Below are 20255 nucleotides of genomic sequence, written 5' to 3'. Positions count from 1 at the left end.
GATTGGAGGGCAACTAGACCCGCTCCCAACCCCCTTTATTTATCAAGATTGTCCGATCGAAATTTATAGATAACCATTTTGTTCAGCATAGTTGAAAGGCCGAGTAACCATGCCTTTGGAGATAACATGACCCCACAGCCCTTGGGAAAAGATCATTAAGTTACAAAATTTGCCCATTGTTTACGTATAGTATTTTTTATTGGGAAGTATGCATACATTTCCGGGCGGGGGGTCATATTCCTTATAGGGGAATTTTCCATGGAGAGGAAAATTTTCAGGGGGTGAGTTTCAGGGGAAATTTTACTCTTGTGAAATTTGACAGAGTTCCTATCCGAGATTAGGTAATAACTCAAGAAGTGAAGTTAGGTTAATGGTTCTTACTTCATAATATGCAGAAAAAACGTATTTAACACATTTTGCAATATTTGCATGCACCTTCGCTAAACTTTCCACATTTATATATCATATTTAATACATTTAGCATGCACTCTTGCTAAACTTTACCCCCTCTCTAATGTGCAAATATATAACCCAAATTATATATTTTCAATGCATTTTCCCACACATAACTTGTTTTTACAGTATTTGTTTCTTCACAATTGATTCACTTTAAAGGTACTTGGGTTGAAGCAACTGAAACGCACTGGGAGAGATAGGACATATAATTTGGGTATATAGTTGCACATTAGGGAGGTTTAGGATAGAATATAGTGAAAATGCATGCAAACTGTGTCAAATATGATTATTTTAAATATCATGAAGTATTAATCATTAACCTAGCTTTGATTCTTGAGTTTGTTTTAAATAAAGGACAAGTACACGAGATCATGGTTGCAATAGTAGCTGCAACCTAGTAATGAGTGAACCACAGAAAATAGTAACCAGAAGTTGAAAAACTCGTATTTTAACAAATTGCCTAGTGAAAAATTGCTATCTTGCAATGAATCAGGAATGGTAACTTTTATTTCGGTCGATCTTAAAAGTAAAAGTTTATTGCGAAAAGAAATTTATGGTGATTTTAAAAAAGAACCTGAAACCCCTTGAAAATTGCGTTGGATCGAAATAAAAAGTGTATAATTGGAATCAGCATGGTCGAAAACATTGTTTAGAACAATTACAGCCCTTCGCCTTGAACACAAAGAAAAATCACTTTTTTGCATGGGTAGCACGATGCGTCTCCTTTTTTTCTCTTCTTTTTTCACCAGGGCTAGCGAATGACCAGAACAACATATAGAGATTTTTAATGGCGCATGTGGACGTAAATTAAATTTTTTAGCGCCTTTTTTAAGTGACCGAAAAGATTGGAGGGAAACTGGCCCCTTTCCCTAAGGCCATCTTCCCCAAATTGGTTCTTTAAAAATTTCAAGCTAGCCATTTTGCTTAACATTGTTCAAAGGTTCAATAAATATGATTTTGATGATGATATGACCCTCCATAGTCCCTGGGGAAAGGCTCTACGTAGTATCGGGCGTGTTGGTATCACATATCGTATCGGGCATATTGGTGTATTGGTATCGGTATGCTCTGTTTTTTTTTTCAGTCATTTCCTAGGTGCATTTTTTAAAGTATGTCCCGGGAGGGAAATCTATCTCAATATTGAAACAAAAAATTAAAGATCTATGCTGTGTTTTTTAATGAAAACAACCTCAGTTTATAATACCATTTGTCATACCTACATAAGAAATGTTTTTTTTTTAATTTCGATTCATTTCTAAGTAGTGAGTTACTTTTCTATTTAGGCAATGGTCAAATAACTCCCTAAGCCTAAAGGCACATTTCTGTTGAGGTAGCAAAATCTGCCACAAATATGTCTGGATATGCAAAGCTGTTCGCTTAGTTAACCTTTTGTGTTGAAGCTACTTGCCTGGAACAACTTTCTTAATTGCTACTAAGTTTAGTTTTTAAAAACAAAGAAAATCTAAGTAGTATGACCGCACCATGCTTGCATCATTAGCATAACGGCATTAGAACAAAATTTGGGTGAATGACCTACACATTCCTGTTGGGACATGGCAAAAATTTGTTCGACCTTCACTAAATAAGATGAATGACCGGTTATTATAATACTTGATATTCAGGTCATGACAATTACGTGAATAATTTTTTTATTTTAAGTTGTATGAAACAGGTCTTGACACGTGTTTGGGTAAAGTCGATTGGACAAATTTTGTAATACGAATCCAATTTTAGTGGATCAAAAAGCGACTAATCTGCTGCCCCTTTTTTGCTCATGACATGTGCCTGGTAATATAAAGCAGCAAATTTATGCTCCCCAATGAATCAATTGCTAGGGCTTTTTTTATAGGGAACTTCTGGTTATTTCCAATAGTGTTACCACCAGTAGTTGTTTCATAGTTACAATTTGTGTCTTTGTCAGCGCTCAAAGTGAATATCTTTACCAAGTGAACACAATTTCTTTGAATGTTTCATCTTTACTTTTTTTTTAAATGTGTTGTAAGTGTTTATCCTTCCAATACTCGTGGACATACATGGGGACAAGCAAATAACCACTCAGACATATTGACAAAGAGAGACAAGCAAACATCCAATCAGACACAGAGGCATATATATAGAGAGAGACAAAAACACCTACAAACACACAGAAGCATATAGAGAGAGAGAGAGACAAAAACGCCTACAAACACACAGAGTCTGACACACAAACACACAAAGACGAGTACAGGGACAAGCACACATCTGCTCAGAAACATAGGCACAGAGAGAGAGAGAGAGAGAGAGAGAGAGAGAGAGAGAGAGAGAGAGAGAGAGAGAGAGAGAGAGAGACATACAAACGTACAAAGAATCAGACACACAAACACACGGAAATAACCAAACATCCGCTTAGACACACAAGAAAAGAGAGAGAAAGAGAGACAAAAACACATACAAACACACAGAGTCAAACATACAAACACACAAAGACAGACACAGAAACATGCAAACAACCGCTCAGACACGCAAGCACATTGAGAGAGACAAGGAAACTTATTTTTCAGAACAGAAGAATTTCCTAAGGATTGGACAAAAATTACTCTCTTCAAAATACTAAAAAAAGTGACGCTGAAACGTGTAAAAAGAGAAGATGTATAAGCCTTGCATCAATACCAAGCAAACTATTGATGACTATACTCCTTATCAGAATCCAGCCGGCGTTGGATAAACATTTCTGTGAGAAGCAGCTCCGGAATAATCCTCCTGGAGGAGGATTCCGGCCAACACAATTGTGTACCAATATTTTATTTACTCTTAGAATACTGCTAGAAGAAACGAATAAATGGTGCAATAGGCTGTCCTTCGTCCTTATAGACTTCGAAAGAGCTTTCGACTCGGTAGATCGCCAAACACTTTGGAAGATTCATGAATACTACGGTATTCCTGATAAGCTGATTCAAATCACTGAAGCCTTCTACAAAGACACAGAATGCTGCGCGAAGACAACTGATGGGAGTACCCTTACTTTCGCATCACGACAGGGATGAAACAAAGGCGTGTGCTATCGCCACTGCTATTGATCCTCATCATTGATTATATTCTCTGAACCTGCGACGGACATGAGGTCTAGTTGGATAATAAGAGAATCGAAGAAGTTGATTTCCCTGACGATATCAGCCTCCTAGAGTCCTGCAAATAAAAGCTCCACCATTACCTTAACCAATTTAGAGACGCTTCCGAACCTTTTGGCCTTAAGATAAAGTCCAACAAGACACAAATGTGGCAAACACTAGATCTCCACTCGCCCTACTATGCAATTACCAGACGATAGAGCAAGTCGTGGAGTTCGTGTACTTATGAATTACCATCCCCAATTCAAGAAGTCATGCTAAGAATCGGCCAGGCTAATACATCTTTCAAGAAACTAACTCAAATTTAGCGCAGCCAGAAGTACTCTCTCCGACTAAAGCTGTGGCTGTTGGACGACAAAGTCCCCTCTGCGCTTTGCTATGGTTCAGGTAGTAAAACCAATATTTAGGAATTGCGGGGCCATTTGTCTTTTTTCTGTGTTTTCTAAAATTTTGAAAAGCCATTTCATTCTTGTTTATTGATTTGTTAATGCTGAGAACTTTTTCACACGGAATCAGATCAGCTTTCATCCCAAATGTTATGATTATTTTGTAGTTTTTAGTCTTGTTAACAATACTATAGTCTTGAGTAAATTGCCTGCTTTAATTTTCGGGCATTCAGAAAGAATTGGACAGTGTGTTCCGTGATATTGTTTTCGCGAAATTTTGTCATTTTGATTTTTGGAGGGTGACATTACATTGGGAATAATCTTACCCCTGTGGCCGAGGTGTCCATTGTAGGGGGCATTTCCCCCCACATTTCTTGCCCTTTCCTCTACACTTTGAAAAATATCTGTTTTGGCATTAATATCTAGTTATGTCATTGAAAAATTGCCCCCTCCAGATTTTGAAACTAGAATTTGTCCCTCCACCCTCTACGTTTTCATTAATTGATGCACTTCTCCATGATTGAGCCATTTCTTTTCGGTCCTTTCCTCGATCTTGTTCATGCTAATTATTTGTATTAGGCAATAAGAGATGAATCTAGGTCTGTGTATTATAATTTGTGTTTCTCCGATAAAGATCCAGATTCAGACATCGTAGAACAGGATATTAATTTATTTACTTTTTCAGATGATTGCACACAAGTATGTGATGAGTACAATCACCATAGTTTGTCAGTAAAGCTTCAATTTCTGATGAATAGGGCTCTGAATGTCATTAAGTGTTTTTGTGTCTTCTAGAGCATGACTACATGTATAGACTTAAATATACAGACTTATACCATAGTCCGAGTCACAAAAAAGCGATTTCAATATGGAAGAATAGGTTTTTCAGGCTTCTAGGCGTCCTGGATAAGAAAATTTGCATTAAAAGTCATGCTAATATCACCTGAATAAAACTTGCCACTGGTTTAGGTATAATATGTGAAAAAGACTCTAAGCAGAATTTTGAAAGCAGTAGTTCAAGTATGGAAGAGGGGTGTACGTAAAAGCTGGTAGAAATTGATGTCTAATCCTTCTTGATTCCCTGGGATATTTTTAGTCTATACCTTTTTTTTGTCGGCGTTGGGAGTGACAATGTTCCTCCCATTGTGCAATATTTTTCTACATAAAACAGTTTTTTGTAACGAACTGTAAGTAAGGAGCGACAAGGCTCAATTGTAACCGAAACTCTAAAATACGGAATTTTGATATCAATATCTAAGAAACTCTAAGAAACGAAGTCTTGATAACAATGGCTATATCAAAAGAATCGAATTTTGATGCTTATTCAAAATATATAAAATTCATCAAGTTTATTGTTACCCATCAAAAGTTGAGAGACCAAGAAAGCACTATTTTTGAAAAAAGTGGAAACACCCGTAGAACATCAATTGATGTTAAAGAGAATTACACTATCAGATTCACCATACCCAAACCCCTACTGTAGAGGTAAACAAAAATGGGAAATTTTTCATTTTTTGCCAGAAGCAAGATCACAGAAACTTGTTTATCTATTTTGTTTGTTTTTACCAAACTAGTAATCCTAGAAGATTGGGGAAGGGCCCATTTGATCGGAAATAAGACTTTTTTAAGTGAAAAAATGTATTGGAGGGCAGCTATCCCCCTTTTATAGCCTTTTTCATTCCAAAGTCATCCGATAAAAATTTTTAGATAGCGATTTTGTTCAGTATAGTCGAAAAATCTAATAGCATCGCCAGGGGGAAGGGCTCTATGTATTGAACTTTGCCCATTAGTGTTGGTTAAATTGACGTATAAAGATATCTTCAGTGGGTTGGTATGTGTGTGTGTGAGGGGGGGAGTACGGGGGAGGATATTTCCATGGAGGAATTTTTAGTGGGGAAAGGCAATCTTTCACGGAGGGGGAGTAGATTTTCCCGGCATTATTTATAGAACAAGCATAAATTAAATAAAAAAACAAGGTTTTTTCAACTGAAAGTAAGTAGCAATTATAAAACTTAAAAAGCACAAGAATTAAAACGTATATGAGGGGGGTTGGTTCCTTCTCAATACCTTGCTTTTTACGCTAAAGTCTTTTCTAGAACTTTTTAAAAAGCTTATTATTCTAATTAAACGACCCTTGTGTTTCAGGAGTTTATCTTAAATAATTAGAACAGAAGGTCAAACTTTAGTGCAAAGAACAAGGTATTGAGGAGAGGGTTACCCTCCTCATATACACAATATTTTCTGTCCATTTCAAGTTTTAATGTTGCTTTAATGTTGTCCTTACTTTTAATTGAAAGTATTTTTTTTTCTTTTTTTATTTAAAGGGTCGGTTTGGTGGGTGGTAGTCCAACTAGTATTTAGAGTAACCTTGAGTGTACTATGAAAAAAGAATAAAAATTACCTTTTAGAAAAACAGTCTTTTTTCAGAAAAGAGTGACATGAACACTTAAAAAAACATAAATTATTCAGTATATGAGGAGAGCTGCCCCTCCCGAGCCTCCAATAATTATGCTAATGTTTAACTTTCAAGTTTTAATGTCAGTGTTCACTTTCATATGAGAAAGATTGTTGCTGTTGTTATTTTTTTTTTTTTATTAACAGGGGTAGGATTGTGTGTTGGTTGAGTGTGTGGAAACCAAGATCTCGCTATTCGAACAGCATGTCAATTTAGATTTCAGTGAAGTTTAAATTATTCTTTAAAGCTGGTGGTTATTTGTTTCACACAAGAGTAGCCTGTAATTTGGTTCTTGGTCTAAAATTAATTCTAAAAGTACCAAAGCAAAAATATTATAGATAGTATATTCGTCACAAATATCATGTTTATGCTGTGAAAAGTAAGGAGAATAATCTCCAACTGGAAGCTTCAGCATCAAAGTCAAGCTAGTCCATAAACATAACTTTTAAAGTTTTCTTTTTCATTTGTTGACTGTTTATTTGTATGGTTTTTGTATAGTTAGTGTATTTAAATATTGTTCTCATTTTTTGAATTTTGCCGTAATAAGAGACCTAATGATTGGTTGATATAATCTAAAAGCAATATAGGCTAAGTTAATTTGGGTCGCTCACTTTTGGTTGCAGTTTTGTTAGTCCAGTAAGTAGTCACAAAGCCAATCAAACAGTTCGTGGTAATGAACTGTAGTAAGGAGCGACCCGGCTCAATAGTAACCGAAACTCTAAAACATAGAATTTTGATACCAATAGTTCCATCAAAAGAATTGCATTTTAATGCTGATTTTAAATATATAAGTTTCATCAAGATCAGTTATACCCATCAAAAGTTACGAGCCTGAGAAAATTTGCCTCATTTTAGAAAATAGGGGGAAACACCCTTTAAAAGTCATACAATCTTAACGAAAATCACACCATCAGATTCAGCGTATCAGAGAACCTTATTGTAGAAGTTTCAAGCATCTATCTACAAAAATGTGGAATTTCGCATTTTTTGCCAGTAGACAGATCATGGATGCGTGTTTATTTGTTTTTTGTTTTTTTTCCCAGGGGTGATCGTAACCACTGATTGGTCCGAGAATGTCGTGAGAGGGCTCATTCTAACGGAAATTAAAAGTTTTAGTGCCCTTTTTGTGACCAAAAAATTGGAGGGCACTTAGGCCCCCTCCCACGCTCTTTTTTCCCAAAAGTCACCGGATCAAAATTCTGAGATAACCATTTTCTTCACCACAGTCAAAAACTCAATAACTATGTCTTTAGGGACGACCTACTCCCCCGCAGTCCCCGTGGGAGGGGCTGCAAGCTACAAACTTTGACCTGTGTTTACAAATGGTAATGGTTACTGGGAAGTGTACAGACGTTTTCAGGGGCATTTTTGTGGTTTAGGCGGGAGAGTTGGGGGAGGGGGTTACGTGGGAGGATATTTCCATGGAGAAAATTCTCATGGGGGAAGAGAATTTCAATGAAGGGGGCTCAGGATTTTCTAGCATTATTTGAAAAAAATGAAAAAATAAATGTGAGAAGTTTTTTCTACTGAAAGTAAGGAGCAGCATTAAAACTTAAAACGAACAAATATTATTACGCATATGAGGGATTTACCTCCTCGTTATACCTCATTCTTTACGCTAAAGCGTTTTTGGTAATTTCAACTATTTATTCTACGGCCTATGTGATTCAGAGGTCATTCTTAAGGAATTGGGACAAAATCTAAGCTTTCGTGTAAAGAGCGAGGTATCGACGAGGGTTGAACCCCCTCATATACGCAATAAAAATATATGAATATAGAAGTTCGTTACGTAGGTTAATTCGTAAGTTACGTATATTTTTTTACCAATGAAAACGTTTGTAAAAAATTAAAAGTTCTAGTTGCTTTTTTAAGTAATCAAAAACTTGGAGGGCAACTAGGCCTCCTCCCTAGCACCTTTTTTCTCAAAATCTTCCGATTAATTGCAATTAATTAATATGCAAATTTCGTTTTAATTATTTATGTGCGGAGGGCCAAGATCAAAACATGCATTAATTCAAAAACACCCAGAAAATAAATAAAAAAAGCAATTTTTATTAAATAAAAGTAAGGAGCAACATTAAAACTTAAAACGAACAGAAATTACTCCGTATATGAAAGGGGCTTTTCCTCCTCAACGCCCCGCTCTTAACGCTAAAGTTTCTTACTGTTTTAAAAATAGAGTTAAGAGAAAGAATCAAACTTTAGTGTAAAGAGCGGGGCATTGAGGAGGAAAAGCCCCTTTCATATACGGAGTAATTTCTGTTCGTTTTAAGTTTTAACGTTGCTCCTTACTTTCATATGAAAAAATTTGTTTTTTTTTATTTAATTCACTATAAGAAGGGATGTTGTAAACAGCTGAGAATCATTTAACCTGAATAAAATAGAAGTGCTACTAGTTCGCTTTTGCTCTGAGAAAATAAGAAACGTTCATTTTTTTCCCGTCCCTAAATGAAACGTATAGCGTTATTTTCCATATAGAGTAGCAACTCAAAATATAGCTATTATTTTTTTTTTCTCTTGTCTCTACTACGTTTTCTATTTTGTCTTTGCTAACTTTTAATTTTCTATTTATATTTACAAACAAATATAGCTACATTATCATGTACTTATACGTTTCAAATCAATTTAATAATTATATTAAAGCCTATTAAAACAGGCTGTAATTCTTTCCCCCTAAAAACCACAAATTGATCGACACTTACCATTAAAGCAAATACTAAATCCGTATCTAATGTGCTCTGCAGCTGGAGCGTCAGCTGTCTTGGAATACTAAAAATCCCACTTCCCCCACCCTAATTCTGGTAACAGGTTGAATATATTCTATAAAATCATAAGAGACAGGTTGTTCTAAGTTAGTTGTAGTTCTAACGCCATAGAGCCTACAAAATGGTGATAGTGGTCATGGACTTTTCCATTAAAAAAATATTAGAGAGTCCAATTAGGAAGAAAGTTGTTGCAGTTGAATATATTAGAGAAGGATTAATGTCTCGTGTTTTTAGTTTGGAGGACTTTAGCGACCAGTGCAACACTAGAAGAATTAATGTAAGAACCTTTTTAATTGTACAAGCGTTTCCCGCTTCACCTGGCACCGCAAATCCAGATATTTCCTGTGATTTTGCTTAACATTAAGCTCCCCAGACTCGCGCCCTTACCTTTGAGGATTGCAAAACAGGCTTAGAACATCATATGCTGGTGATACGTTTTTTGCTAGGCAAGATGTAAGCACTGTAGGATGACTGAAAATAATGCATGGTGCGGTCTAATGGGCTCTAATATTCAAATTCTAGTCACATAAGCCTATATTCTCCTCGTAATCAACACCAACTGCACAGTTTAACAATTAATCCGTTTGACAAAAGACAAGATTTATTTTTGTAATGTACAGGATCAACCAACCTTTCAATTTATAAAACTAATTTTTTTTTTTTGCCATAGATTGTAAAACATTGTTCCAAGCATTTTGAGAATCATGATCATGGTGATGATCCATATTCTCCTCACAATCAACATCGACTCTACAATTTAATAATTAATCTGTTTGACAAAAAACAAGGTTTATTTTTGTAACATACATGATCAACCAACCTTTCTTTGTATAAAACTAGATTTTTTTTTTGTCCATAGATTGTAAAACGTTGTTCCAAGAATTTTGCGAATCATGATCATGGTGATGATCAAACCTCGTGTATGGTAATTAGAAAATCATGATAGCGGTGGTAAACTGATGGAGAGGAGAATTGTTCTAAATATTAATTTGGGCGAAGGTCCTGTTATGAACTATGCTTTAATTCTGCCTAGTAGAGGTAATACTTTCACAATTTGCAATCGCAGAGACTAAAAACGCCCTTAACAAGCATTACATATTTTCATTGTATTCCCTACATCACCATATACCTTACTATGTAATTACATACATATATTTCGGATCAACTTACCTCTACACACATAAAAAAAGTTTCTGGGGCAATTCAGCCTATTCAACAAAGCAATTTCTTCTATATATTCTGTTTTTTTTTTTTTATATGTGAATATGCTTGCTCAGCTATAGCTTAATAGGACAAAATTAGCTATACCCATAGTCAAAGTTCAAATATCTTTAAAAAAGCACGCTTCGATTCTACTTGAGACCTGTTCATTATTGGATAACAACGACCTTGAAGAGAAAAAAAAGAAATAATACGTTTTTTCTTGTCTTGCATGTGCACATGCCTGCTTATTCAAAGCTTAATAAGAAACAACTGGCTATAGTCAAGGTTAGTGTATCTATGAAAAAACTTTCCTTCCATCTGAAACCTAACCAGTAATGAAATCTATAAGAAACTTGAAGAGAAGAGTATGTTTATTTATACCGAAAGTAATAATTTAGCTCTTCTTCGGGTTCGATTTTGGGACTTGCAGTACAGTTTTAAAGGTTACGGCTCTTGAAGAGAAGAGTATGTTTATTTATACCGAAAGTAAGAATTTAGCTCTTCTTTGGGTTCGATTTTGGGACTTGCAGTACAGTTTTAAAGGTTACGGCTCTTTAAGAGAAGAGTATGTTTATTTATACCGAAAGTAAGAATTTAGCTCTTCTTCGGGTTCGATTTTGGGACTTGCAGTACAGTTTTAAAGGTTACGGCTCTTGAAGAGAAGAGTATGTTTATTTATACCGAAAGTAAGAATTTAGCTCTTCTTCGGGTTCGATTTTGGGACTTGCAGTACAGTTTTAAAGGTTACGGCTCCAGCTTTACTTTTTGGTTATTTTGCTCCAAAAAAGCGATTCTAATGGGTTATGCAAACGAGACTTGTGAAACAGGTTCACCGCTCCGCATTAATCAATTTTCTTTATTTCAATTACTACTTCTGTAAAAAGGCTTATGTCACAAGGCTGGTAGATTTGATTATGTACTGATTTTTTTTTTAACCTTGGACTAGTCCGATGCATTAACACTTGAAAGGTTTAACAATATCAATAGAATTGACCTTTCATAGCAACTCTTGGGGAGGACAAGGCATTTTCCTTCTCCTCCCTAAAAAGGGAAATTAAAAGTGCAAATTGAAAAAAATATTGTACTTTTTTGCCCCCTCAAAAAAGCAATAAAACACCATCGAATCTTTCATGGTAATAGACGGTAAAAAAGGTAGAATCCATGTCAACAGAAACCAAAACTCTCAAGAAAGCAAGTTTGATAACGACACTGTAAAAAAAAGAAGACGCTTAAGGCCACTGCGGCGACCATTCGAATAACCGATATTTCTACTTCCCACTTCCTTTGAATCTATTGACATGTTACTGTGTTTGACTTCATAAGCGAAAATCGGTTTTTGACCAATTTGTGTCAGCGGGTTTTTGAAAACAGGAGTGTTTTTTTTTTTTATTTCTCTTCTTATGGGAAAATAAATTTGGCAGTGATAGTCCTCCAAATATCACTCTGACTATTGTCAGTGATGTGTTTATTATTTCTCTTCTTTTCAAAGAGTTCGTGGTAACGAACTGTAATTTTGGAGTGACTGGCTCAATTGTAACCGAAACTCTAAATTACTGAATTTTAATACCCATAGATATATAAAAAAAAATTGGATTTTTATGCCAATTTCAAATGTATAAGCTTTATTAGAATATTCTTACTCATCAAAGGTTGCGAGCCTGAGAAAATTTGCCTCATTTTCGAAAAGGGGGAAATATTCTCTAAAAAACCGTAGAATATTAATAAAAATCAGACTATCAGATATCAGAGAGCCCTACTGTACAGGTTTCAAGCTTCTATCTGCAAAAATTTGGAATTTGTATTTTTTTTTCCACAAGAAAGATCACGGATGCGCGTTTTTTTTTTCATGAGCGATTGTACTGACCCAGTGATCCTAAAATATCGTAGGAGGACTCATTAGAACGAAAGTTAAAAGTTCTAGTGCCTTTTTAAGTGAACAAAAAGATTGAAGGTCAACTAGGCCCCTCCCCTTTTCCCCCAAGATCGTACATTAAAATTTTGAGATAGCCATTTCGTTCATCATAGTTGAAAGGCACCAAATAACTATACCTTCGGATACAACATAACCCTCCCCACCACGACCACCACCACATCCCAAGGGGAAAGGTCTTTAAGCTATAGAAATTATCCATTGTTTACGCATAGTATTTGCTATTGGGAAGCATGCATACATTTTTGAGTGGTAAGACGAATTTTCTGCTGGGTTTATTTTCACGGGGGAACTTTCCATAGGGAGGGAAGTTGCCAGGGGGTGAAATTGTCAGAGGGAATTATATACTGGGGCAACTTGCCACAATTCCTATTAAAAAATTGTTTTTATATTTCTTGCTTTTTCTTTTCCGTCTTAATTTTACGCGTAGAGTTGTTAAGGATTTTTTTCCTGGGTAAATTTTCACCGAGATTGAATTGTCTAGAGGATAAATTCGTGGGGAGGGTATTTCTCCATGGAGGTTGGGCTAGTTTTCCCGGGATTATTTAAAAAACGACCAGAAATTGAATAAAAAAGTGAGTTTTTTTAATTAAAGTAAGGAGCCACATTAAAACTTAAAACAAACAGAAATGTATATTAAGGGGGTTACCTCTATCTCAGCAACTCGCTCTTTACACTAAAATTTTAACTTTGTCCCAATTCTTTAAGAACGACTCTAGAAACACAAGGGTCGTTTAATTGGAACAATAATAAGCTTTTTTCAAAAGTTCTAAAAAACGTCAGCGTAAAGAGTGAGTTGTTGAGGAGGAGGCAATCCCCTTCGTATACGTAATAATTTCTGTTCGTTTTAAATTTTAATGTTGCTGCTTACTTTCCGTTGAAAAAGCTTGTTTTTTATTTAATTTCAATAAGAGTCACTGGATCAAACCAGTGGTGATAAAATATAGGAACAGGAATCAAATGCTTAAAGTTCTAGTCCCTTTTTAAGTAACAAGACACACTGCCCAACAGAAAGGTGCCCTTTTGGTCTTCAAGAGAGAAACTTGCTCTTTAATTTATGAAATGTATTGCCTAATTGTTTATCAGCTACTAAGAAGGTGCTGTGTAGATTTTGTCTGTGAGGAAAGTAAAACAGTTCAAAATAGGGATGATACCTTTTTATTGACAGTGAAATATAAAATTATTTAACTGGATATTTCGAACACATATACAGTGTTCATCATCAGCAGTAAAACTAAAAGACATGAATAAAAATAAACATAATTTATACCTAATAAACTAATTACATATAGTTTATTGCTCTTATTTTTTTCAATGCAACAGCCGAGGCAAATCTCCTTGACCTTTTCGGTTCCGGTTCATTAGATTTAACTGACGTATTACGTGGACAGAGGTCATAGCTCTTAGGTGAAGTGATATTTACTTTATTTGACCTCAGTAAATTATCATAAATTGATTTCAATCCAAATTCACCTGTATCTCTGTTTATGGAATTATTCTTGAATAGAATTTTTTTAATTTCGATTGTTTCCCTGAAAGTTTGCTTTAAACCTTGGTCCCTAGAAATCAAAGAAACATTTTCAAACAAAATAAAATGATTTGGAAAATTAAAGATATGCTCCGCGAGGGCCGACGTGAAATCTTCAGGTTTGGTATTTTGCTTTAAAGACGATGAAATGGAATTATGATGTTGTAGCAATCTCGTTCTTAAATTCTGGTTAGTACGTCCCACATGAGAGCTTCCACAAGTACATGAAATTTTATAAACCCCACTTTGTTGCTCTACGGAAGTCCGATCCTTTCCAGAATTTAAAAAACTTGCCAAAGTATTACTACCTCTTAAAGCTACCTTTAAACCATTATTTTGTAAAATTCTTTTAAGTTTTTCACTCAAACCTGGAACATATGGTAGAGAACAAAAGATATCTTTCTTTTCTGTTGTTTCCAGAATATCGTCAGAACATTCTAGAAATTTTTTCTTTCTTTTCGAAAAAGTCTGGTCAACTAACCAACCCGGATATGGTTACTTATTAAAATGTCTTTTAGCAATAATAATTCCTCCTCAATGAATTTTGGAGAACAAATTCTAAAAATGCGGTCAGTTAAAGATATGATTAAACCAATTTTTACTTGGCGGGCATGACCGGAGAAAAATGACAAAAATCTGTTATTGTTAGTAGGTTTTCTGTAAATCTTAAAATCCAGACTATTTTCATTTTTTAAAAGAAGGACATCCAGAAAAGGAAGTTTATTATCCTCTTCTAATTCTATTGTAAATTTTAAATCCCCTCCCCAAAAATTAAGATGTTCTAAAAAACTTTTTAATTCCTCCACCCCATAATTCCATACTGAAATTATGTCATCCATATATCTCCCCCAAAATTTATGTTTTAAAAAATATGAATCTAACGCTATTGTTTCAATATTTTCTACAAAACAATTTGCTAATAAAGGACTTAAAGGGGCCCCCATAGGTAAACCATTTACTTGTTCGAAAAAACCCCCTCTGGATTGAAAAAAATAAGAGAACATATTGCACAACCTAACTAAACTCATAATTACACCGACCTCCAAAACTGTTTCACCACCAATTAAGTCCAAATTTCTTAGTATCTTTCTCTCAAGAAGAATTTCCGCGGCTTTTACATCAATACTCGTATACATTGAAACTATGTCGAAACTTGAAATTATAGAATTTGAAGAAATCTCAACTTCTTTTAGTTTTTTTACAAGTTCTGACGAATTCTTAATGTAAGAAATTTGTGTAGACATGAGTGGTTTACACAATGACACTAGCCACTTACTCAGAGCACTTGTTGGTGACTTGTTACTCGCAACAATTGGTCGTAATGGCAGATTTGGCTTATGTATCTTTGGAAGTCCATATAATTTAGGGCACAAAGAACCTCTTGGTAAGAATTTGTAGAAAAGTTGAGGTGTAATCTTCCCTTCTTCCTTCAAACTCTTTAACTCGTTCTTAAACTTCTTTGTGTATGAGTCCGTCGGGTCAAAAGAAAGTTGTTTGTAAGTTTTTTCATCTTTCAGTAAAGCGTTTTAATTTTGAATCGTAGTCCTTGGTGTCCATTACCACTAAAGTGTTACCCTTGTCTGCTTTTGTAATAATAATAGATTCATCCCTTCTTAAATTATTAAGAATCTTTATGTCTTTGATAGAATTGTTAGGGATTTCTGGTTTTAAAGCAAACTCTGACAGGGCTTTAACAGTAGAAGCTCTTACTAGGCTAACATCTTTAATTAAGATGGGGTTTCTATGTAAAGATGTTTCTATTGAAGAGATAATTTCTTCTACTGGGACTCTATTAGTTTTAAAACAAAATTTTGGACCTTTTTCTAATGCGGACTTTTCTTGTAACGTTAAGGTCCTTGATGAAAAATTAATTACACCTGGTCCAAGAGTTGACGAAGGTATTACGGCTTTATTTTCATATAATTTTGAAAACTTTTTAAGTAATCTTTCTCTGGAAAGGTGAAAGTCATGATTGAAATGATTTCTTGCTGTTTGTTGAATAAAGCAAAAATCACTTGCACTCACCTTTTTTGATATAATATTTTCCAGGAAAAGTTTATCTTTCACTAATAAAGCTCTTTTTCTCCTTTTATCTTTAATCAGATGATTTAAAGTCTTGAATTGTAGACCTCGTTCGAACTTTTTTCCTTTAAAAGTGCCTAGATGTAGATTGAATTTTATTGAAGGTGGCAAAATCCTTTTCTTCTTACATTGATGAAGAAAATCTTGTTGATTTATAACATTTGCATGTCTCTTATGGGTGTTAATATATTTAGACACCTCCTTGGTCACATTATCCCCATATACTCGACGTAGATAACTTCGAAGACCACACTGCCTTTCCATGACGAAAGTAAAACAGGTTTTAGGTTTATTTAATTACTTAAAAGATATATCTACACCTGGCTTACTTGTCAGAAAAACATACAATTTCCCCCATGATTAGAGCGTGAGTCTACTTTTTTTTACTCTAGGTTTTGAAGGCCTATTTCTAATGATTTGAATATGATACTAAGCCACAGTGGAATTTTTTCGAAATTTAAGACAAGTTATTCGAAATTCTTTAAAAACTTATAAATCAGGATTTAGAAAAGCTATCAAGAACAAGACAAAGTTGCAGATCCTGCAGATCTAAGAAAACTGCAGATCCACTTCTAGAGTTTAATTTTTATAGCACAAGGTTTAGCAGAGCTCATTAAAGGTCAGTGCCCTTCAGATGAGGAGGGGTTGCAGGTAGACACTTCAATGGACCTTCCTAGGGAATGACTTAGGCTCTTGAAATGTTTCTAGAAATTTATTTTACCAAACTCAGCTACTTTTAAGTTAGCAAAACCCCCCTCATCTGGAAATTTACCGAAAAATGACCTACTAGCTGAGTTTATTAAAGGATCTGCTAGTTTTTCTTAAAATTGCTAGTCTCAGTATCTTTTTCTCTTCTTCTTTATTTCAGGCATGTGCTCTTAAATGAAAATGGCTTGTTGTAATCTTGCGAGAGATTTTGTAGCCTTCTGATTTTTTGGGGGAAGGAGAGAATTTTTGGCATTTGAGTCTGCCATTACTACTGTAAACATGTGCTAAAATTTTGTCAGTTTTTTTTTAATTCTGAGGAACATTGACGTTGCTGGATTTGACTGCCCTATGCATAAGAAAGATCAGCCGTTTCCTCCATCACTCCAATTTACAGGACTGTAACTAGTACAGGCAACGACACAGTTGTCAGATTCTCTTGTATTAAACCGGGCGAAATAAAAAAAATGGTTCACCAATTGGGCCAATAGTGTTTTTTTTATAAGTGAATAATTGCTTATTTTGTTTTTTCAACAATTTTTTCAATAAGTAAATAACTTACTTGTAAATGATGGATTTTATAAAGTAATAATTTCAATGTTCATTATAACGCTAAATGACAATAGTAATGAAAATTAAATAAATGCATTATATTCTCAATCATAAGCAAGGGATAAAGATAGAGAAAAAGAAGAAAAGAGAAAAGGAATATAAATCAAAGTTATCTTATCATCTAACAAAGAAAATGGACTTCCCAAACAAAAGAAAATACTGAAAAAAAACGAGGATGTCAAACAATGTGGGACAAAATTACCCATCAAATGCTAAAGAGACTTCAAACCAGCCATTTTAAGGCAACAGTTAGATTGAATATAAATATGATAAACCGAAAATTTAGTGCGAATAAAAAAAACATAGGAAAGATAGGCAAATTCCTTTTATGTTCTTACGAACATAAATTAACGTTAGACTGTCTCTTATATTTGAAAAAACTTTTATATTTTATATTTTATATTTTACTTTTATATTTTACTATTAATACTATTTTATATTTACTATTTACTATTATTTATATTTTATATTTTACTATTTTACTTTTATATTTTAATATTACTTTTATATTTTAAAAAACTTTTATATTTGAAAAAAAAATTTATATTTGAAAAAACGCATTAATTTCAGGTGTCCGTCTCCAGTGACAGTACGATTGTTTCCTCTATAAATGGATCATGGATTTTTCATGTTAACTTAGCAAATAGTCAAACTTCCCAAAATATACAAATAGCGTGCAAAGACAATTTCTTTTTCCTTTATTCAATAAAAGATATCAAACCTGGTGATGAGTTATTTACATGGTTTTCCTTTGATTTTTTAATGAAATATAATGTTCCAGCGACGCCTGCCATAGAAACCAATGGTAAGTCTTGTGTTTACAATTTTTTATCCTTTAAATTATTGTGTGTTTTTAACATTTATAGGGACTCTATTAAAGGATTGGAGGGGGTAAAGAGCTCTCGGAAAAAATATGTCAAAAAGAAGTCATAGCCTATTTTTTCGATATTTTTTTTAAGTTTTTCTTTGTGCGAACTTTGTGATGTGATTTATTGGAATATAGGGTAGTTAGACGTCATATATCCAAACTTAAGAGGTCTAGTCCAGGGGAACTTTAAAGCGCTGTTTCAGGGTGATTAAAATAAAAAATTGAAAGAGCCACAAAAAAGAAAAATGGGATGTTATTCGAAACAAATTATGATCCAATATATAATTATTCACCCAAGCCATTCTGGTAGGGGTTTCCTTATTTCGTTCCTTATCATAACCGAAAAAGTTATGAATTGCGGATTGAAAATACTCCTAGAAGTAATAAAGGAACGTATATTGCGGGGTTCTGCCTAGTTCGACACGGAAAATTCCTCCCCTCCCCCTTAACCCCCCCCCCGAAAAATCCCAACCCAGAGAAGGGGGGAAATTTGTCCCGGGGAAAACGAGCAGCCAAAGAGAAAGTATGACAAATAAAATAATGAAAAAAAAGAAATTTTGTAACAATCTACCTGTATACCAAGTATAGGCAGAATTTGTGGTGTACAACAGCCTATACTATAGAATAGGCATACAATATCCCACACTATAAGATAGGCGACCCTCTAATGGATTGCGAGCGAATGTCTAGTGGGTCGTGGTCGCCAGCATTAATATTGGTAATGGAAAAATGTCGGAGTGGTGATTGGTAGAACTAATATGTTCTAATTGAAATATGGCTTAAAAAATAAAAAAAAATTAAAAATAAAAAAAATTATTACTCGCATAACTACACCTGCAAGTTTTTTTTACCAAGTTTTTTTTGCAAGTTATTTCAATGAGACGATTGTATCTGTTTCTGATTTTTCTTCATTACAATTTCAGCATCAACTTCAACTTTAGTTACTTTTAATTGCAGTTAGTTTGATATATCCAATTTATTTCTGTACTTAGTTTTAATGTAAACCATAGCCGAAAATCTGGCCTCACATAGATATGAGCTAGGAAAGAGGAGGAGGGTTTTCATAGCTTCATGAAACAGGCAAGGATAGTAATCAACAACTCAGCCACCGATAAAAACTATTACGAATCTTCTGATCAACGAGTCCTTCACTTGTTTTTGTCGATATGCTAGTTGATAATTCGTCTAGATATGGATTACAAATCCAACTCAACGAATCAAACTTTTTCTTTTCTTCCCTGGAACAATCGTCAAAATTATTTTTTAACAATGATAAATGACTGGAAATTTCAGACAGTACATTCATCCTAGGCTGCATTTGGTTTTTAACACTAAAAGTTTCAAGTGTCTCATAACAATCAAACTTGCCATTATCAATGCAACTTTTCTAAAGTATAAGCTTCTTCATGAACGCTCGAATTTTATTATCAACTAGAAAATACATGATCCATTTGGACCTTACAGATGCAAATTGAGTTCATTTAAATTGGGCAAAACATCCGCCAAATAAGTGAGCATGAGAATAAATTCGTCGTCCAGTAGAAATTTAATATATTCAGCTTTTCCATCCAAGTAAATTATAACTTCCTTACGCAATTCCACTAATCGTTTCAGCACTTTTCCTCTGGATGACCAGTGAACTTCTGTATGTAGAAGGAGAGATGTATCCAGGGCTTCCACTTCTAGGGAGATTACCGTATTTTAAGGGGAAATCACTTCTTTTAGGGATACTTATTTTGAATCTAGAAATAAAGGAAAATCAGGGGTAAAGTAAGTATTTATAGGGAATTCTGGGTAGAGCAAGGATTTTAAGAGTGCCAAACAAAAGTCTGTTGAAAATTCACTTCAGTTACCAATGTTGAAAAAGTGGAAGCACTGGATGTATCGAGGCTGCCCATTTTTCCCACAGTTTTTGAAATAGGCGGGCTTATAAGGGTTTTGCTTTAATATAATTTACAATTTTCACAGCTGTATAATGTACTGTTTTGAAATCATCGGGCAATGCTTTGGAAACCAGTGCTTTTCTATGAAGTCTACAGTGTGTCCGCAAAGCACACAGACTTTGTTCAAAAACTCTCGTAACCACACTGAATCTTTCCCGCGAATAGCCCGCGCACTGTCAATGCATATATCGACACAGTTATTCCACCATGAAGCT

General features: G+C 34.5%; 1 protein-coding gene across 4 annotated transcripts in view; it reads left to right on the top strand.

Annotated features, from left to right (window-relative positions):
- The window catches only part of LOC136043266 (histone-lysine N-methyltransferase PRDM16-like), a 152275-nt gene that overhangs the window by 92759 nt on the left and 39261 nt on the right, over positions 1–20255 (top strand). For all 4 annotated transcript variants that reach the window (XR_010621582.1, XM_065728204.1, XM_065728209.1 and 1 more), the window contains exon 8: positions 17800–18034. Coding sequence is in view for 3 of the 4 variants with exons in the window: in XM_065728204.1 (XP_065584276.1) it covers positions 17800–18034 (235 nt within the window). In the remaining variant the exon portion in view is untranslated. The remainder of the gene's footprint in view (positions 1–17799; positions 18035–20255) is intronic.

The sequence above is a fragment of the Artemia franciscana genome, chromosome 2, assembly GCF_032884065.1.
Source record: "Artemia franciscana chromosome 2, ASM3288406v1, whole genome shotgun sequence".
NCBI classification, from domain to species: domain Eukaryota; kingdom Metazoa; phylum Arthropoda; class Branchiopoda; order Anostraca; family Artemiidae; genus Artemia; species Artemia franciscana.
The sequence above is the reverse complement of the archived record's forward strand: the minus strand, read 5'-3'. Positions and strand labels throughout refer to the sequence as shown.